Here is a 15417-nt window from a genome sequence, read left to right on the forward strand (position 1 = left end):
GCTCATTTTTTCAGCCCTCAGAGTCATACGTTGGGGTCTGAGGCCATAAGGCTGGACCTCCTCACTCTGGGGGGCCTCCATGCCTATTGTGAAACTGAGCTGTGAAATTCTAGCTTTTCCTGAGCAGCAGATGGAAAGCTAAGCCACTTGCATGCCTGAGCCTTGTGTCTACATCTGGACAGAAGAGGGGAAATTGAGCCTTGCTCTGATTTTATAAGTTTTCATTTCCTGGGGGATGCTTGTCTAAGAAAGATTTCATCTTTCATTTGAAAATAATCCTGTGGCTTCATTGTTAATTCTTTGCTGGCCCATAATCCTCCCTGCTCTCTTCTTCCTCTCTTTATCCCTAAATTATGTGGTGTAGTGGGAACTGGGAGAAGGGTAGAGTAGATTTTTCTCTGTGGTTGGCAGAACCTAACTTTCTCTTCCCTTTCAGACATGTTTTGTAGATTGTTTAATAGAGCAGACTCACCCGGAAATCAGAAAGCGCTACGACCAAGATGTGAGTAGAAATTCTGTTGAAGGTTTAGGATGAACCATTCAGAATATACAGGGGTGGGTGTCTCTCTCCTTTCCCTTTCTTCCACCTTCCCACTCTCACTGTAAATAATGATGCATATAATGTGCTGCTTTATAATTGTAATTTCTATTAATAGGCCTTAAGAAAATAATTTCAACTTTCTCAGAAACAGAGAGAATATTAGCGTGCAGTATTTTTGGATGATCTGTTCTGCGCTTGGGATCCCTCCTCTGTTCTGATACATGCTGACTTTGATAACCTATTCTTTCCTGTCATAGTATTAATAGCTTCTCTATAAGTATAATACAATTGGACCTTGTTGTTTTCATGATAAATTTAAATGCCTGTGAATGAGGCCAAGTGGGGCTGCAAGTCTCAGTGCAATAAATGTTCAGTCTTGGCCAGATTGACTGTTTTGACGTTCAGGGTCCCATGAAGGCCGGATGTGTCTCCATGTACCACTGTGAAAAATTCAGTGCATTTGATATAATTCAGCTCTTCAGTCATACCTGGTCTTTAGTGACTTCCCCTACTCCCCAACCAACCACACACCCAGGAGCATTTTCCATCTGGGAGGGTGCTGGTCTCATTGTCTGACATTTCTGTAAGGGTACCCTGTTGTCTTCCATCTATTCTCCTCCTGAGGCAGAGACCCTTGAGCTGGGAGGTGGTGAGGGAAAGTAATTGATGGTTTGTGTGGGAGAGGAGTCTGAATTCTGGAGGTAACTACAGTTCCTTTTTTTTTTTTTTTTTTTTAAAGCTGTGCTACACTGACATCCTCTTCACAGAGCAAGAGGTAAGTGTGCCTTTGGAAGTCTGATTGTTGTCCACAGCAGGCCCAGCAGTAGTAGTTTTGTAGGGAATGTCGAAGAGCTTTACGGTAACATTTTGGTCCATACCACACACCTCCCCACCCTCACTCCCACCCCTCATCTCTTTATCTCCCTGCTTCTCTCGGTCATCCTATGATCTATAACTTGAAAGAGAGCTGGGTAGGCAAACTGTAGGGTAAAAGGGGAGACCCTTCTATCTTTGGCTGGATTTAATTTAACCTAGTAGGGCAAATGCTAAGAGGTGATGTGTACATTTATGCTGTAAGTTCTGCAGAAGCTAAACATGATTTTTAAAATGACATCATCCTTAAAATCTGTAAGATGAGTCCATCCATATGTTGATCTTTCTGGGAGTAGCTTCTCCTGGAGAATGGGTTCGTCTGTCTTTGTGCTTCTCTTTCTGTATAAAAGAGTGAGCATACATCTCTGTCTTTCCCATTCCTACTGGTTGGTCTTTCTTTCCATCTGGATCTTTGTCCCTCCCCTCTAATCCCTTCTGTTTCCCCCTCTTCTTTATTTCTGTCTCTCATAAATGACCACATGGAAAGCACAAGAGTATAAGTACTGTGATTAACCAAAGGAACCTTGAACGGTGCTGGCATATGTTAAGCACTCAACAGATACTAGCTATTGTTTTTTTATATATATATATATTTGTTTGACTGGAGTTGTTTTAATACTTATTTTCTGTTACAGCTTTTATAATATATTTTTAAGAAAACCTAAAATGCTGCAGATTGTTTCTTTTTACTTGTACTGTGCTTAATTATTTTTGTTTACAGTGTATGCGGAGGATAAGATTTTAGGACTCTGGATTCTCTATTAAGGTTTAATACTGCTTTGCTAGCTTGTTCATTTTTTTATTTTTACTTTTTTGTATTTGAACCAACTCCCCCCGCCGCCCCGCCCCAGTGCTTTTTTTTTTTTTTAAACGCATTGTTTACTTTATTTATTTGTTTTTTTTTGGCTGTGTTGGGTCTTCGTTTCTGTGCAAGGGCTTTCTCTAGTTGTGGCAAGCGGGGGCCACTCTTCATCGCGGTGCAGCGGGCCTTTCACTGTCGCGGCCTCTCTTGTTGCGGAGCACAGGCTCCAGATGCGCAGGTTCAGTAGTTGTGGCTCACGGGCCTAGTTGCTCCGTGGCATGTGGGATCTTCCCAGACCAGGGCTCAACCCGTGTGCCCTGCATTGGCAGGCAGATTCTCAACCACTGCGCCACCAGGGAAGCCCCCCAGTGCTTTTTAACATCAAGATTGTTCATCTTTAAGGTCATTCTGGTTAGAGACCTAGATAAAAATCACACCCACTACAAGGTGAGACATCAGTGTAATTTACTAGCAACTGGAAAGATCCAAGAGCAGAATGAATCCCTCCTGAATAGGAAGAAGCCTTGATCACTCTCGCCCTTTCTCTCTGCGACTTTCAGAGGGGTGTTGGCATCAAGAGTACTCCTGTGACAGTAGTCTTGCCAGATACCAAAGGAAAATCCTACCTCTTCAATATCATGGACACTCCAGGTAGGACATTCCTTGACTTTTTACCATCAGAACCCTGTCCTGTTTGTTTCTTTTGCTTCCAGAACAGAGCAGAGCATTATGTGTTTGTTTTTACATTCCCTTGCCTTCATTGAGATAATTTTCTTTTTTTAACTGTCTCCTTTGCTTCTAACTAGTTAATTAGCCAGCAATGTGCTCCAGGCCTTCTATTTTGTTCCTCTCTTGACTCTGCTCTAGAAGATTTAAATTTGGGGGAATCTGATTCACTTATTCATTTCAGCTTGTGTCAGCCCATGCTAGACATGGGGGCAACAAAGCTGAGTCAGACATGGTCCCGGCCTCAGGCAGTCTCAGTCTTTTGAAGGAGACTATGGGGGCACACACCGATGGCTGGGGGACATGCAGGTTACCATAGAAGCAGCATGCCTCACCCTGTGGCTGACTTTCTCTTTGGGAAGGACCAGCTCAGGGTTCCCTTTTTTTAAATAGGAAAATTTGGGTTTTGACAGATTGGCCTTCTTTGCCCCATCAGATGCCCGATGCCCTCGTATCTCTCAGCCCCTGACCCCTACCCGCACCCACCAGCACCACCTTGCCAGGAACCAGCTCCCATGCTCCAGGCCCTCCTTTGCCCTCTTTCCTGCTTCCAAATTGTCTTCTGTCCCACAGAACTCTGTTCACTGCTGATTAGACTGGTTTAGTCTGCGAGTTGAATGTGTTGTGCCCTCCTTGATAAAATGCTTTCTTTATGTTTGGGGGCCTCCTGTATAAAAGCATAATCCAAGGATGTGGCTCTAACGTGGAACTTTGCGCACTGCAGGGAGCTGTGGGGAGAAGGGAAGGGGGTATTTGTGGGTTCACATGCTTTGCAGTGCCCCACAGACCACGTACAAGTTAATTGTGCCTCATCCTGCCACCACACAAGTGGCGACTTACTTGGTATTTGCTTTTCAGGACACGTGAATTTTTCTGACGAGGTCACAGCTGGCTTGCGCATCTCAGATGGAGTGGTCCTTTTCATCGATGCTGCTGAGGGCGTAAGTCTGCGTCAGTTCTCTTAGGACCCCTCCTCCCTGTCATGTTTGCCGCACACGATGCCCAGAGCTCTGAGTGAGCTGGGAATTAGAGAACGTGAGAGTCTGTGGGATTAAGCCTCACCTTTGCTCTAAAATTAGGGCAGCAAATGAAAGTCAAAATTAGTTCTCAGTGAATCCCTTACTCCCTGCCCAGTGAAGCTCAAAATGATAGGACCCATTGTCATTCAGAAACACAAAAATGACAAAGGTAAATAAAAGGGAGGGAGGAGAGTTTTAAATGTTAATGGATTTGTCTAAGGTAAAGAGAGATTGGAGTTAAAAGGCCCACAGATGAGGTGATTTGGCCAACCTCATTCATGTTGCCATCCGTGAGACAGCCAGCAGAGGGAGCTAGGGTTACCTTTTTAAAAATGGACTTCATCTTGGAGTAATTTCAAACTTACTGAAAAGTTGCAGTAGTACAGAGAACACCCTCATTTGTAATTCTGTCTCTGTACATGTACATATGCACTCACACGTATGTGTTTTCCCCTTGAACCATTTGAAAATAAAATATTTCAGAATGTATTTCCTAAGAACAAGGACATTCACTTACATAATCATAATACACTTACCAGAATCTGGGAATTCAACGTTGATACAATATTGTTGTACAGATCTTTTTCTGTAGACCTTAGTCAGTCTCACTAATTGTCCCATTAATGTCCTTTATAGAATTTTTTTTCCTTATCCAGGATGATGCATAACATTTAATTTTCATGTCTCTTTTAATTGGAATTCTTCTTCTACCTTTCTTGGTCTTTTATGACGTTAGCATTTTTGAAGTGTATAGGCCATTTATTTTGTAGACTGTCTCTCAATCAGGGTTTGTCTAATGTTTCCTCATGATTAGGTTCAGGTTATTTGGGGCAGGAATACTATATCAGCACAGTTGTGTTCTTATTAGTCCCTCACATCAGAAGGCCCATGATGTAACCTTATCCCATTATTGGTGATGTGAACTTTGATCACTTGGTTAAGGTGGGTGTGCCAGGCTTCTCCAATGTAAAGTTACTGTTTTCCCCCTTGTAATAACTGATTTGTGGGGTGATACCTTGAGTCTACGTATACATGTTATTCCTTATCAAACTTTACCAGTTTCATCATCCATTGGTCATTCCTAGCTTATTGATATAATAGTTGCAAATGGTAATTTTCTAACTCTTACTATTTCTTCTGTATTTATTGGTTGGAATTCTGTTGTAAGGAAGAGATTTCCCTTCTCCATTTGCTTATTTATTATCCGTATGGATACACGGATTTTTATTTTACTCAGTGGGTTATAATCCACTAGTATCTTTATATCTTTTAATATTCTAGTTATCACAGATTTGGCTAGTGAGAACTCCTTCAGGCTGGCTCCTTTATCCTTTTGACATGCCCCGTCTTTTTTTAGGCACAAAAAGATGTCCTAGAGTCATCTTGTACTTTCCCTGCCCCAATCCTGGAATCAGCCATTTCTCCATGGAGCTTTGGCTCCTTATAGTGAGGACGGATACATAGAAACAAAGATCAGAGTATGTTCATTGCTACTGGGACACATTGCTTCTAGGACTTTTCACTGAACACAGATAATATACACCCAAAGGTATCTGTAACTGTTTTCTACACATACATATTAAAAACCATTAACACAGTAGAAGAGAAGAAAAAAATCAATTTATCCTAATACCCACAATTCTATTTCAGCACCACAGCTTCTTCCCAAGCCTTCCTTGGTTCCTTCTCTGGCACTGAGAAACCTGGCTCCCAACATCATCAGTGTATTTATTCATTTCTCAATCCTGCAAGGTCACCTCTTAAAATTCCTGAATCTGCCATTGGGCAAGATACCCTCTGCTTTCCCTCAACAATCTATTTCCTCTTTTTCACATTCTTCATATTTTTAAGTAGTACCTTCTTTGGCTCTGCTCTGGACTGTTCTGCCCTCTTTGCTCTCATCACCACCTTCTGAGCCTTGTGTCTCTCAGGTGATGCTGAACACAGAGCGGCTGATCAAGCACGCCGTGCAGGAGAGGCTGGCAGTCACCGTGTGCATCAACAAGATTGACCGGCTGATCCTGGAGCTGAAGCTGCCCCCCACTGATGCTTATTACAAGCTGCGTCACATTGTAGATGAGGTCAACGGATTAATAAGGTAGAGGAACCCTGGGAGTGGACCTCCTGTCCTCGGCACTCTGGTTTTTATAAATCTTAACCTTGAACACCTCTGGGGGCAACTCTGATTCCTTGGCATGCGTTGACGAGCTTGTTGGACACAGCTAGAGGCGCATTCTGTGGCTCTGCAGGGATTGACTCCGCCGCCTTGGCCTCATTAACTCTGCTCCTTAACCAGATATGCAGCTTGCCACACATCCTCAATTTAGTACTGCAGTCAGTACCCTGAGCTCTAGAATCAGTCTCGTCTTCACTGAACCAACCATGTAAAGTTGGGCAGAGTCCTTAAGCTCATAGAGCCTCAGTTTCTGCTTCCGTAAGAAGGGAGTAGTAATATTTGCCCAACGAGATGTTACAAGGAATTAAAGACAGCCAATGTAACACACTTAGCACAGTGCTCAGCAGACAGTAGCTGATGGGTGAGTAATGTTAGCTGCTATTATCTTACTAGCACAGACTCAGTAAGAGAAGGAACTGTTTGTTGGCTTTTATTTCTTGTTGAAGCTGCTTTTCAAAAAGATGGATTTGGGGTTTATGAGTGATGGTTGGGAGACCTTAGAATATAGTACCAAGGTGGCTTTGAAGAATAGCTTAAATTAGTTTTTTTTTGGCCACACCGCACAGATTGTGGGATCTTAGTTCCCCGACCAGGGATCCAGTCCGGGCCCCCAGCAGTGGAAGCGTGGAGTCCTAACCACTGAACCGCCAGGGAACTCCCTGAATATATTCTTAAAGACAGTTTTATCTGTAGGCTGAAGGATGTACTGGATGACTTTTTGAGGCCCGTTGCAGGGCTGGGAGGAGGCTGCCCTCCTGAGAGAGCTCCTCTCCAGCTGAGGGTCAGGGACGGTACTCTCGTGGCGGGGACAGGTTAACCTTCAGACACCCCGCCCCGCCATCCCCCAGTTTGTAACACTGGTTCTCAACAGGGGTATCTTCTCCCTGTTACTGGAAGGGCTGAGAATGACTGGAGCCCATATAATGGCCGGAGTCCAAAAGATGAAATGATAAACTTCTCTAAAGGGGGGACGGCTTGGACAGGGCTAAATCCTTATGTACCAGAATAGGAAGTCAAGAAGTCACATCTCAACCACCAAACAAGAAATAGCAACATGGGGCTTCCCTGGTGGCGCAGTGGTTAAGAATCCGCCTGCCAATGCAGGGGACACGGGTTCCAGCCCTGGTCCGGGAAGATCCCACATGCCGCGGAGCAACTAAGCCGGTGTGCCACAACTACTGAGCCTGGGCTCTAGAGCCCGCAAGCCACAACTACTGAGCCCACATGCCACAATTACTGAAGCCTGCCCCCTAGATAGAGCCTGTACTCCACAATGAAGAGCAGCCCACGCTCGCCGCAACTAGAGAAAGCCCGTGCACAGCAACGAAGACCCAATGCAGCCAAAAAAAAAAAAAAAAGAAATAAAAAGAAATAGCAACATGAACATATTATTTAGAAATATGGAGGTGAATGCTCTAGAAGCACCTTTAAAAGAGTTGAAAGCAATTGCCTCTGGGGACCGTAACCTGGGAGTATGGTAGGGGACTACTCTTTATAAGCCAATACTTTTATTTCTAAATTAAGAAATTCCAGGGACTTCCCTGGTGGTCCAGTGGCTAACACTCTGCGCTCCCAACGCAGGGGGCCCGGGTTCGATCCCTGGTCAGGGAACTAGATCCCACATGCCGCCACTAAGAGTTCACATGCCGCAGCTAAAAAGATTCTGCACGCTGCAACTAAGACCTGGCGCAGCCAAATATTTTTTAAAAAGAAAAGAAATTGCGTAAAGCAGGGTGTCAGAAAGGCTAGGGTTGTGGATTTGATCCCTGTGTACAGCTGGTTCTTATAAATGCTAGTGAACTTGGGGTGCTGTGGCTTCTGCATGGCTTTTAAGACTGAACGTTTTAACATGAATTTGTAAAAGCAAAGTCAAACAAGGCAATGAAGAGTAGGGCAGGGAGAGCAGGGGGCAAAGTTGCTTTTCTTTCATTCATTCATTCATTCATTCATTTACTTACACTGGTGTTTCTCTTTGTGAAATTGAGATTTCTCTAAAATGTTGGATTTCTCTAATCTTATCACATTAGATTAGTTTCCTGTGTTCCAAGGTCTTTGTCTCTGTCCTCCAAGTTTCCCCCTGTCTGGCGCAGTTAACTTCTTCAAGATCACGCAGAATGTTTCCAGCTCTGGGAAATCACTTTGTTACTGGGAGTTAGGGTACAGCTCCATCATGTCACTTTCTTGGATCAGGCTGTTGGCAAAGCCGAGTGTATAACGCAAGCCCCTTCTGAGGGTGAGGGCTGGAAAGAAGCTGTGATATTGAGTCCCTGCGCCCTTCACCCTTGGCGTCGCGCCGGCATTGCTGCCCAGCCTGGCTCTGCACTCACGGCTGTCTCTGTTTCAGCATGTATTCCACTGACGAGAACCTAATCCTTTCCCCGCTCCTGGGCAACGTCTGCTTCTCCAGCTCCCAGTACAGCATCTGCTTCACACTGGGCTCCTTTGCCAAGATCTACGCTGACACCTTTGGTAAGCTCTGGCTGGCAGTCTGTCTCTCCAGCTTCCCCAGAGTCATGTGTGCCTTTCCTGTTGAATGGTTTAGAAATGGGCTTCATGCCAGAGTCCCCTGTTGGAGGGAGACATTTTATCAAGTGTTGTCTTCACATCTGGGGCTCTTTTTGGCACCTAGGCTCTTTCCTCGGGCTAACTGCTTTCCAAACAATAAATAGAGGGATAAAGGTGCCTGGGAAGAAATGGGTGAAGAGGGAGCTCAAGTTAGGAATAAGAATCTCTCCTAGGGTGAAACAGATTTTGTCAAGAAGGAATTATCCATGGCTCCAAAGCCGTTTAGGCCTCTTTCTCAGAGATGGAATCCCTCTCACCGGTCATGCTTCTAGCTGTCTTTCCAACTATATCCAGGCACATAGAAGTTTTGTAGGCCCACTTGAGAACTCGAGTTGGATTCGCAGCCCACTGGGACGTCCAGCGGAATGATTTTACAGGCCCCTGGAGCCGCAACACCAGAACCCTGGGACCAGCTCCCCAACTCTCAAGAGGTTCCCGTGCGCTCCACCTCTGTGCCTCCCCAGTTCCCTCAGATCTAGTAGGAACCATGTCCTGGGTGTCAGTGTGTAGCCTGTGTGTCAAATACTGTACTTCCGCACAGAGGTCTTTGTCACCCCCATTTTTGGAGCTGAGGAGACAGGCTCAGTGAGAAGCCTCACAGCTGGTCAGCGCTGGCGTTGGGGCACCAGTGTTCTTTAGTCACTGGTCCTGCCTCACTCTCAAACGTGGAAACGTTTGCTCTGGTGAAAATAATGGACCAATTAAAACTTGGTCTTTTTTAAAATATGCACATATTTACTGCATCCTTATTTAGAAGAGTGGAAAATACAGTAAAATGTGAAGGAAACAAAATTCACCCATAACCTCATTACCATAACTACTGCAAACATTCTGATGTAGTTCCTTCTTTCTCAGTTCAGTGTTTTACATAAAAGAGATCGTATTTTATATATATACATATAGTATAATAGCATAAGATAAGTATTCACTTAGCATTAGATCACAATAATTTGCCTATTAAAATTTATTGATAAAAATGATTTTATGTAACTGCCTATTGGTCCACTGTATAGATGTACTATAACTTATTCGCTTTCTCATCATTAGACATATATTTTGGTTGTTTCCAAATGGCTCTTTTTTTAAAAATGTATAGATGGACAGACAGTAAATGAAATTCACCTGAACAAGGTTCCAGGTTATGTTTCTGAATGTTGTTTGTATCAACATATGAAGCAAAATCCAAGATTGTTTCTGTAATTATAATGTATTGACAGTTCAGTTTCTGACTGAAAATGGCTCTGAGCCTCAGGAGAGATTATTACTCACCCTTCGAACCCACTGTTAGTTTCTGAAGAAGCCAGCTGTGAGCCCCAGCATCATTATGAAAAGCCACGTATGGACTTCTGGAAAGTCAGCACTGGAAGGAATCAGAGATCACTGCGTCCTTCCCCATCATTTTACATGTGGGAAAACTGTGCCCAGGGACACAGACCTTATTGATGGGGTTGGAACTAGACTCCACTTTGGTGCTTTTTTAATCACATCATCCTGCCAAAATTGATACCATGTCTTCTTACTAGGAACACAAGGCATGATGAATAATCTCTGACTCCTGGGAACTTCATCCAGTGGGTAGACAGAATCCCACAGTGATGAATGACAGTGTAAGGTGGTGTAGGCTTAGTGCCTGGGGGCTGCCGTAGGCAGGTGGAGCTGAGGGAATTCGGCTCCAAAGGCCTAGCGGAGGCTGCCTGAAGGAGACGGGGCTTTGACGGTGGAGAGTAGGGAGCCAGGAGGTCCAGACTCTCTGGGCTGGGAGAGGAGGCACGGAGGCAGGTGGTGTTGGCCCACGGGCGGCTGTTCAGGAAGAGTGGACTGTTCCATCAAGGAGAAGAGTTGAAGTAAAACTACTGGGAGGCTGGGATGGGACCACATTGGGGAGGGTTGGAATGCGAGGTTAAGGAATTTAGACTTTATCCTGTAGGCAGTTAGGAGCTAATAAAGATTGGAGTGGGATGATATGTGCAAAGCTGATGGAAGATAGGCCAGAGAGAGGAAATGATGAGGGAAGGGACACTTATTTAGACATTTTCGCCAATATACAGATACAGGATTGTGATTATTGGCTTGATGTTATCTTTGAGATTGAAAGGGGGCAGGGGGATTGGAGAGGTGTTCACTCATTCTTTGAGTAAGCATGTATTAAACGTCTGTTACGCACTAGGCCTGGTTCTGTGAGTGCTCGGGCAGCTCAGTCCAGTGATTATAATACAGTGTATGTTAAGTGCAGTAATAGAGGTGTGTAAAAGAAATAGCGGTTCACAGAGGAGAGAGGGTTAAAGTAACTAATAACGTGGGAAAGAAGGGGAAATGTGGTAATTAACCAAGTGGGCAACAAAGAGATTTTGAGCTTGGTTGAAGTGCCGATGATGGCCTCACTGAAAGGGAGCGAAAAGTCTGAGGGAATGTGGCTTTAGGGAAAAGGTGATGAATTTCCTCTATGCCTTCTCAAGAAAGAGATAGCAGTCTGACATCTGGGTTAGAAACATCCACGAGATAGCTGGTGCTATCAGGGATCTAACTGAATGTTAGACGAGCTCTGGACTCAGAAGATCTTGAATTTTAAAAGCCGCAATTGCTGGCTTCAGTCTGATGAGGATCAGCAGTTGCAGTCAAACTAAAAATATCAATTGGTAAAAGATGACACAACGGTTAGCTTTGGTGTCTTCTCTCCAGAGGGCTGGGTGTGTGCCTTCTAGAGGTTGACAGCTAGTCGGAGCCTCAGTGTGGTGCTGCAGCTGGGAGGTTGCCCACACTGGCAGCGGAGTAGAGCTTCTGTGGGTCAGGAAGGAATGAAGGAACTACTAAGATCCACTGCAGGAAGGGGCGGTAATAGGTGCACACAGAGGATAGCATGTAGGCAGTTGAGCCTGTTGCATCAAAGGAAAGGATATAAACTGTACCCTTGTCCATAGCTCAGTCATAGGCTTCCTGGAGATGGAGCTACCTGAGTGCTCATTTTGGCTCCAGCATCACCTTGTTGACTTTGGGCCAGTAGTGTCCCTTGTGCCTCAGTATCCTTGTCTGCCTGCCTGGGTAGAAGCAAATGTCTGGACCTTGGAGAGGAAGGTGCAAGAATTCCTCAGCTAGAAACCACTTGTGGCACATGAAACAATTTCGAATAGTACTTTGCTAGGTAGACTATAATTGTATGGCTTTTCTTATAGGTGACATTAACTACCAGGAATTTGCTAAAAGACTCTGGGGTGACATCTACTTCAACCCCAAGACGTAAGTAGAGTGCAGGAAGTGACTCTCTAGAGGCGTGATCCATTTTCCCAGTAAGTGCGGACAGACAGAGAAGGAGTTCCTAAGATTAAAACCTACTTTTTTATTAGACGTGAACTACCATCTTTCCTCCTCTAAGTGAGCTGGCTTCATGAGCTCTAACATGGTGAGAGGCCATTTCCCTTGAAGTCTCCACAGCTCAGCCCAGGCATGCATGAGGGTCATAACCTATGCCATCTCAGGAGTCTGTGTTTGGAGATTTTATGATCACACACATTCCTTCCCCTCGGCTTGGCCTTGCCCAGATTCAGAAGTTAGGAAATCCACCCTTGGGGTTGGTGACACTGCCATCTCCCTCCTGGGTCTCCCATAACTCTTGATCTCTTCAGGCGAAAGTTCACCAAAAAGGCCCCAACCAGCAGCTCCCAGAGGAGCTTCGTGGAGTTTATCTTGGAGCCCCTCTATAAGATCCTCGCTCAGGTGAGTGTGTCAGGCCACCTGGCTCAGGTCTGCCCTTCTAAGCACAGGGTGGAAGAGCTGGTGAACTTGGTCTTCCCCCTGCCCCTGAACCTGATCAGTTTTGTATTACTCAGTATGAGGAAGGTTGGTCACCAGTCTTCTGGATCTAGAACACTACAGTCTTCTAAGTGCTGTTGAGATCAGAGTAAAGGGGGAAGATAGAAAAGAAAAGGCACAGCCCGGAGAAACGTACAAAGATTTTGACTATTCGAAAGAATGTGACACTTGAGAAGTAATAGTTTCAGTTATGGGGATTTAACTTCGATATAATTGTTTCACATGAACGTTGTCTAGTTTTTACTTTTATACACATATAAAAATATATTTAAAAAATATATATATATGTTATAGCGTTATTTATACCAGCAGGAAAAGGGGAAAAAACTGGAAATACGTGTTCATCGGTGAGAATCTGATTAAATGAATTACGGTACACCCCATAAAATGAAGTATTCTGCAGCCATTAAATGAATGGCTATATGAGCTTGATTTTAATGACTATTCTGGGCACGTATGTATGTGATGTTTGTCAGATTGAAAAGGATGCATCAGACAGTGGTAATGATGTAGTTAAACATGTAGGATGCTCCAAGCAACTATCCGCCAATGAAAATAATAAATAAATAAGTAAATAAATAAATAAAACATGTGGGATGCTCCAAAGAAAAGAATATAACATTGCATTTGTATGAATTTGTGCTACCTAAAAGGGTAATAATGTTGTACAGGAATTTTCATACATACCTTTCTCCCAAGACAGTTATACTTTATGAGTGTTATGTGTTTATGCAAGTGTTTAATAAGCACTGTGCACAGTGAACACACACACATACACAAAATGTGTGTGGCCATTCCAACTGACAAAATAGTAAAACATAGCAACAAAACAAAGTACCACGATTAAAATTCATTAGTGCTGGAAAATACTTCGTATCTTGTGTGAGACTAAGGATTAAAGAAGAAATTTATAGAGTCCGTCTCTGTAGAGACCTTGAGTCTGCTGAGGATGATTTAGCTTGGCCCCATCCTGACAGCCGATGGACTGCTAGGTGACCTTTTTTGGTTCCTTCCAGTGCAGTGATCCTCTAAATCTGAGAAGTCTGTAAATAGGGAAGGAAGGGTAAGGGATTTCCTGAGTGAGATGAGATGCTGCTTTTCGGACACCAGGGGGCAGAGCACTGACAGCAGTCCGTCTGAGAGGGCCAGGTTTATTGGCTAGTGTGGGCATTTAACTGAGCTTGCTACACCCACTGTTGGTTTGAAGTGTAAGTACCAAAGATTTCCCTGAAACCAAATTGATATCCTTGCCAAGAGCTCTCCCTGTAGGAGAGAACCCAGTGCAGTGACCCTTCCTATTGCCCTTTGGCCCTCCTTGTCCTCTGTACCACCACACTGGGGCTATGATTTGAGCTGACATGGTGTCTGTTACTGTCACAGGTCGTGGGTGATGTGGACACCAGCCTCCCGAGGACCCTGGATGAGCTTGGCATCCACCTGACCAAGGAGGAGCTGAAGCTGAACATCCGCCCCCTGCTCAGGCTGGTCTGCAAAAAATTCTTTGGCGAGTTCACAGGTAAGGAGCTCATCGTCATCACCATTTCCTCCACATGTATCATGGGGACCTTTCCCTTACCCCACAGTGGTGTTTGGAGATCTGAGGCTCTTTTAAGTAAACTGCAGGTCAGGATGCAGGGCACCTGGGTTTTTTCCTAGCTGCTTTGCTTAGAAGATGGTACCAAGAATTCTATCTTGGGAAAACAAAAGCAATTAAATTTCCCTACCAGGAGGAACATGCAAGTAAAGGGGATGGGGAAGCAGATTCTGAGGTTCTGGTGTTTTTGCCAGAGGGCAGTCAGGAAGGTGGACTCGTGAGTGTGGTAAAATAGTGGGAAAAGCCCCAGGCTGGGACTTGGGAGATGGGTTATAGACTCCAATCTCTCTTTCCCCCAAGCTCCTCTTTCTCGTATTTTAGTCACGCAGAAGGCAGGTGCTATAGTAAAACAAGCCCCAGACTGGCTGGGAAAAGACCTGAGTCTTAATCCTCCTCTGGTCCTGTCCCATGGGGTGATCCTGGGCCAGCCACTCAATCCTTCTGTCACTCTAATCTCTCATCTGTAAAATAAGGGAGGTGGAAAATGTGATGGCTAAGGGCCCTCTCAGCAATCTCTTGATTCCGAGTCTGATAGGAATTAGGTATCTGAATCCCTAAAGCGCATAATTTTAATGGTTCATTCTGGGCTGGTCATCAATCTGACATAGGAGATCCCAACTAAAAGCAGACATGCTAGGCACCCCAAGGTGCCAATGGAGGTTCTCTCTTGTATGGCTTATTGGCTGTTAGAAAAACAGAATAACTTATTGAACAGAAACGTATGAAGTGTTTCCCAAAGGGAAGAGTCAATTCGGAGATGGTTCTAAGTAGATCTAGAAAGAAGAGATGGGGTACTTATTTAGTTTTGTGTAAGTGCTCAGTAAGTGCTTATATTCAGTAAAAGGTCATGGACTGATATAGATACATTAAAGTTTTTGTCAGCTGAGTTCCAAGGAACCACTTAGACCTTCTTCTTGCTCTTCCCTGGCATCAGTGTGATTCCAAATCTTTTAGCAGCGTATGCCCAGGCAACAGGGTATCACTTCTTCCTAGAATCATAGGACCATAGCTTTTAGAGCTGAAAAGCAGTCCCCTCACTGTTAGTTTTCTGGCCATCATGAGTGGATCAGAGCTCCCCACTCCCTTCCCCCATGAGAGCATATAGTAATGGCTTTCTCTTCTCCCTCCGCAGGCTTTGTGGACATGTGTGTGCAGCATATCCCCTCTCCAAAGGCGGGCGCCAAGCCCAAGATCGAGCACACCTACACCGGAGGTGTGGATTCCGACCTTGGCGAGGCCATGAGCGACTGTGACCCTGATGTAAGGGAACGTGGCCCCCCGGTTCTCTGATTTCCGTCCCCTACTGTATGGGGA

At 44.7% G+C, this 15417-nt stretch overlaps 1 protein-coding gene across 1 annotated transcript in view; it reads left to right on the forward strand.

The window, feature by feature from the left end:
• The window catches only part of EFTUD2 (elongation factor Tu GTP binding domain containing 2), a 34667-nt gene that overhangs the window by 10558 nt on the left and 8692 nt on the right, over window positions 1-15417 (forward strand). Inside the window, exons 6-15 of the mRNA XM_007180178.3 lie at window positions 437-502; window positions 1281-1316; window positions 2777-2867; window positions 3801-3883; window positions 5893-6059; window positions 8482-8606; window positions 11873-11936; window positions 12323-12413; window positions 13890-14025; window positions 15236-15363. Coding sequence (XP_007180240.1) covers window positions 437-502; window positions 1281-1316; window positions 2777-2867; window positions 3801-3883; window positions 5893-6059; window positions 8482-8606; window positions 11873-11936; window positions 12323-12413; window positions 13890-14025; window positions 15236-15363 — 987 coding nt within the window. The remainder of the gene's footprint in view (window positions 1-436; window positions 503-1280; window positions 1317-2776; window positions 2868-3800; window positions 3884-5892; window positions 6060-8481; window positions 8607-11872; window positions 11937-12322; window positions 12414-13889; window positions 14026-15235; window positions 15364-15417) is intronic.

Source organism: Balaenoptera acutorostrata, chromosome 20, assembly GCF_949987535.1.
Source record: "Balaenoptera acutorostrata chromosome 20, mBalAcu1.1, whole genome shotgun sequence".
Lineage (NCBI taxonomy): Eukaryota > Metazoa > Chordata > Mammalia > Artiodactyla > Balaenopteridae > Balaenoptera > Balaenoptera acutorostrata.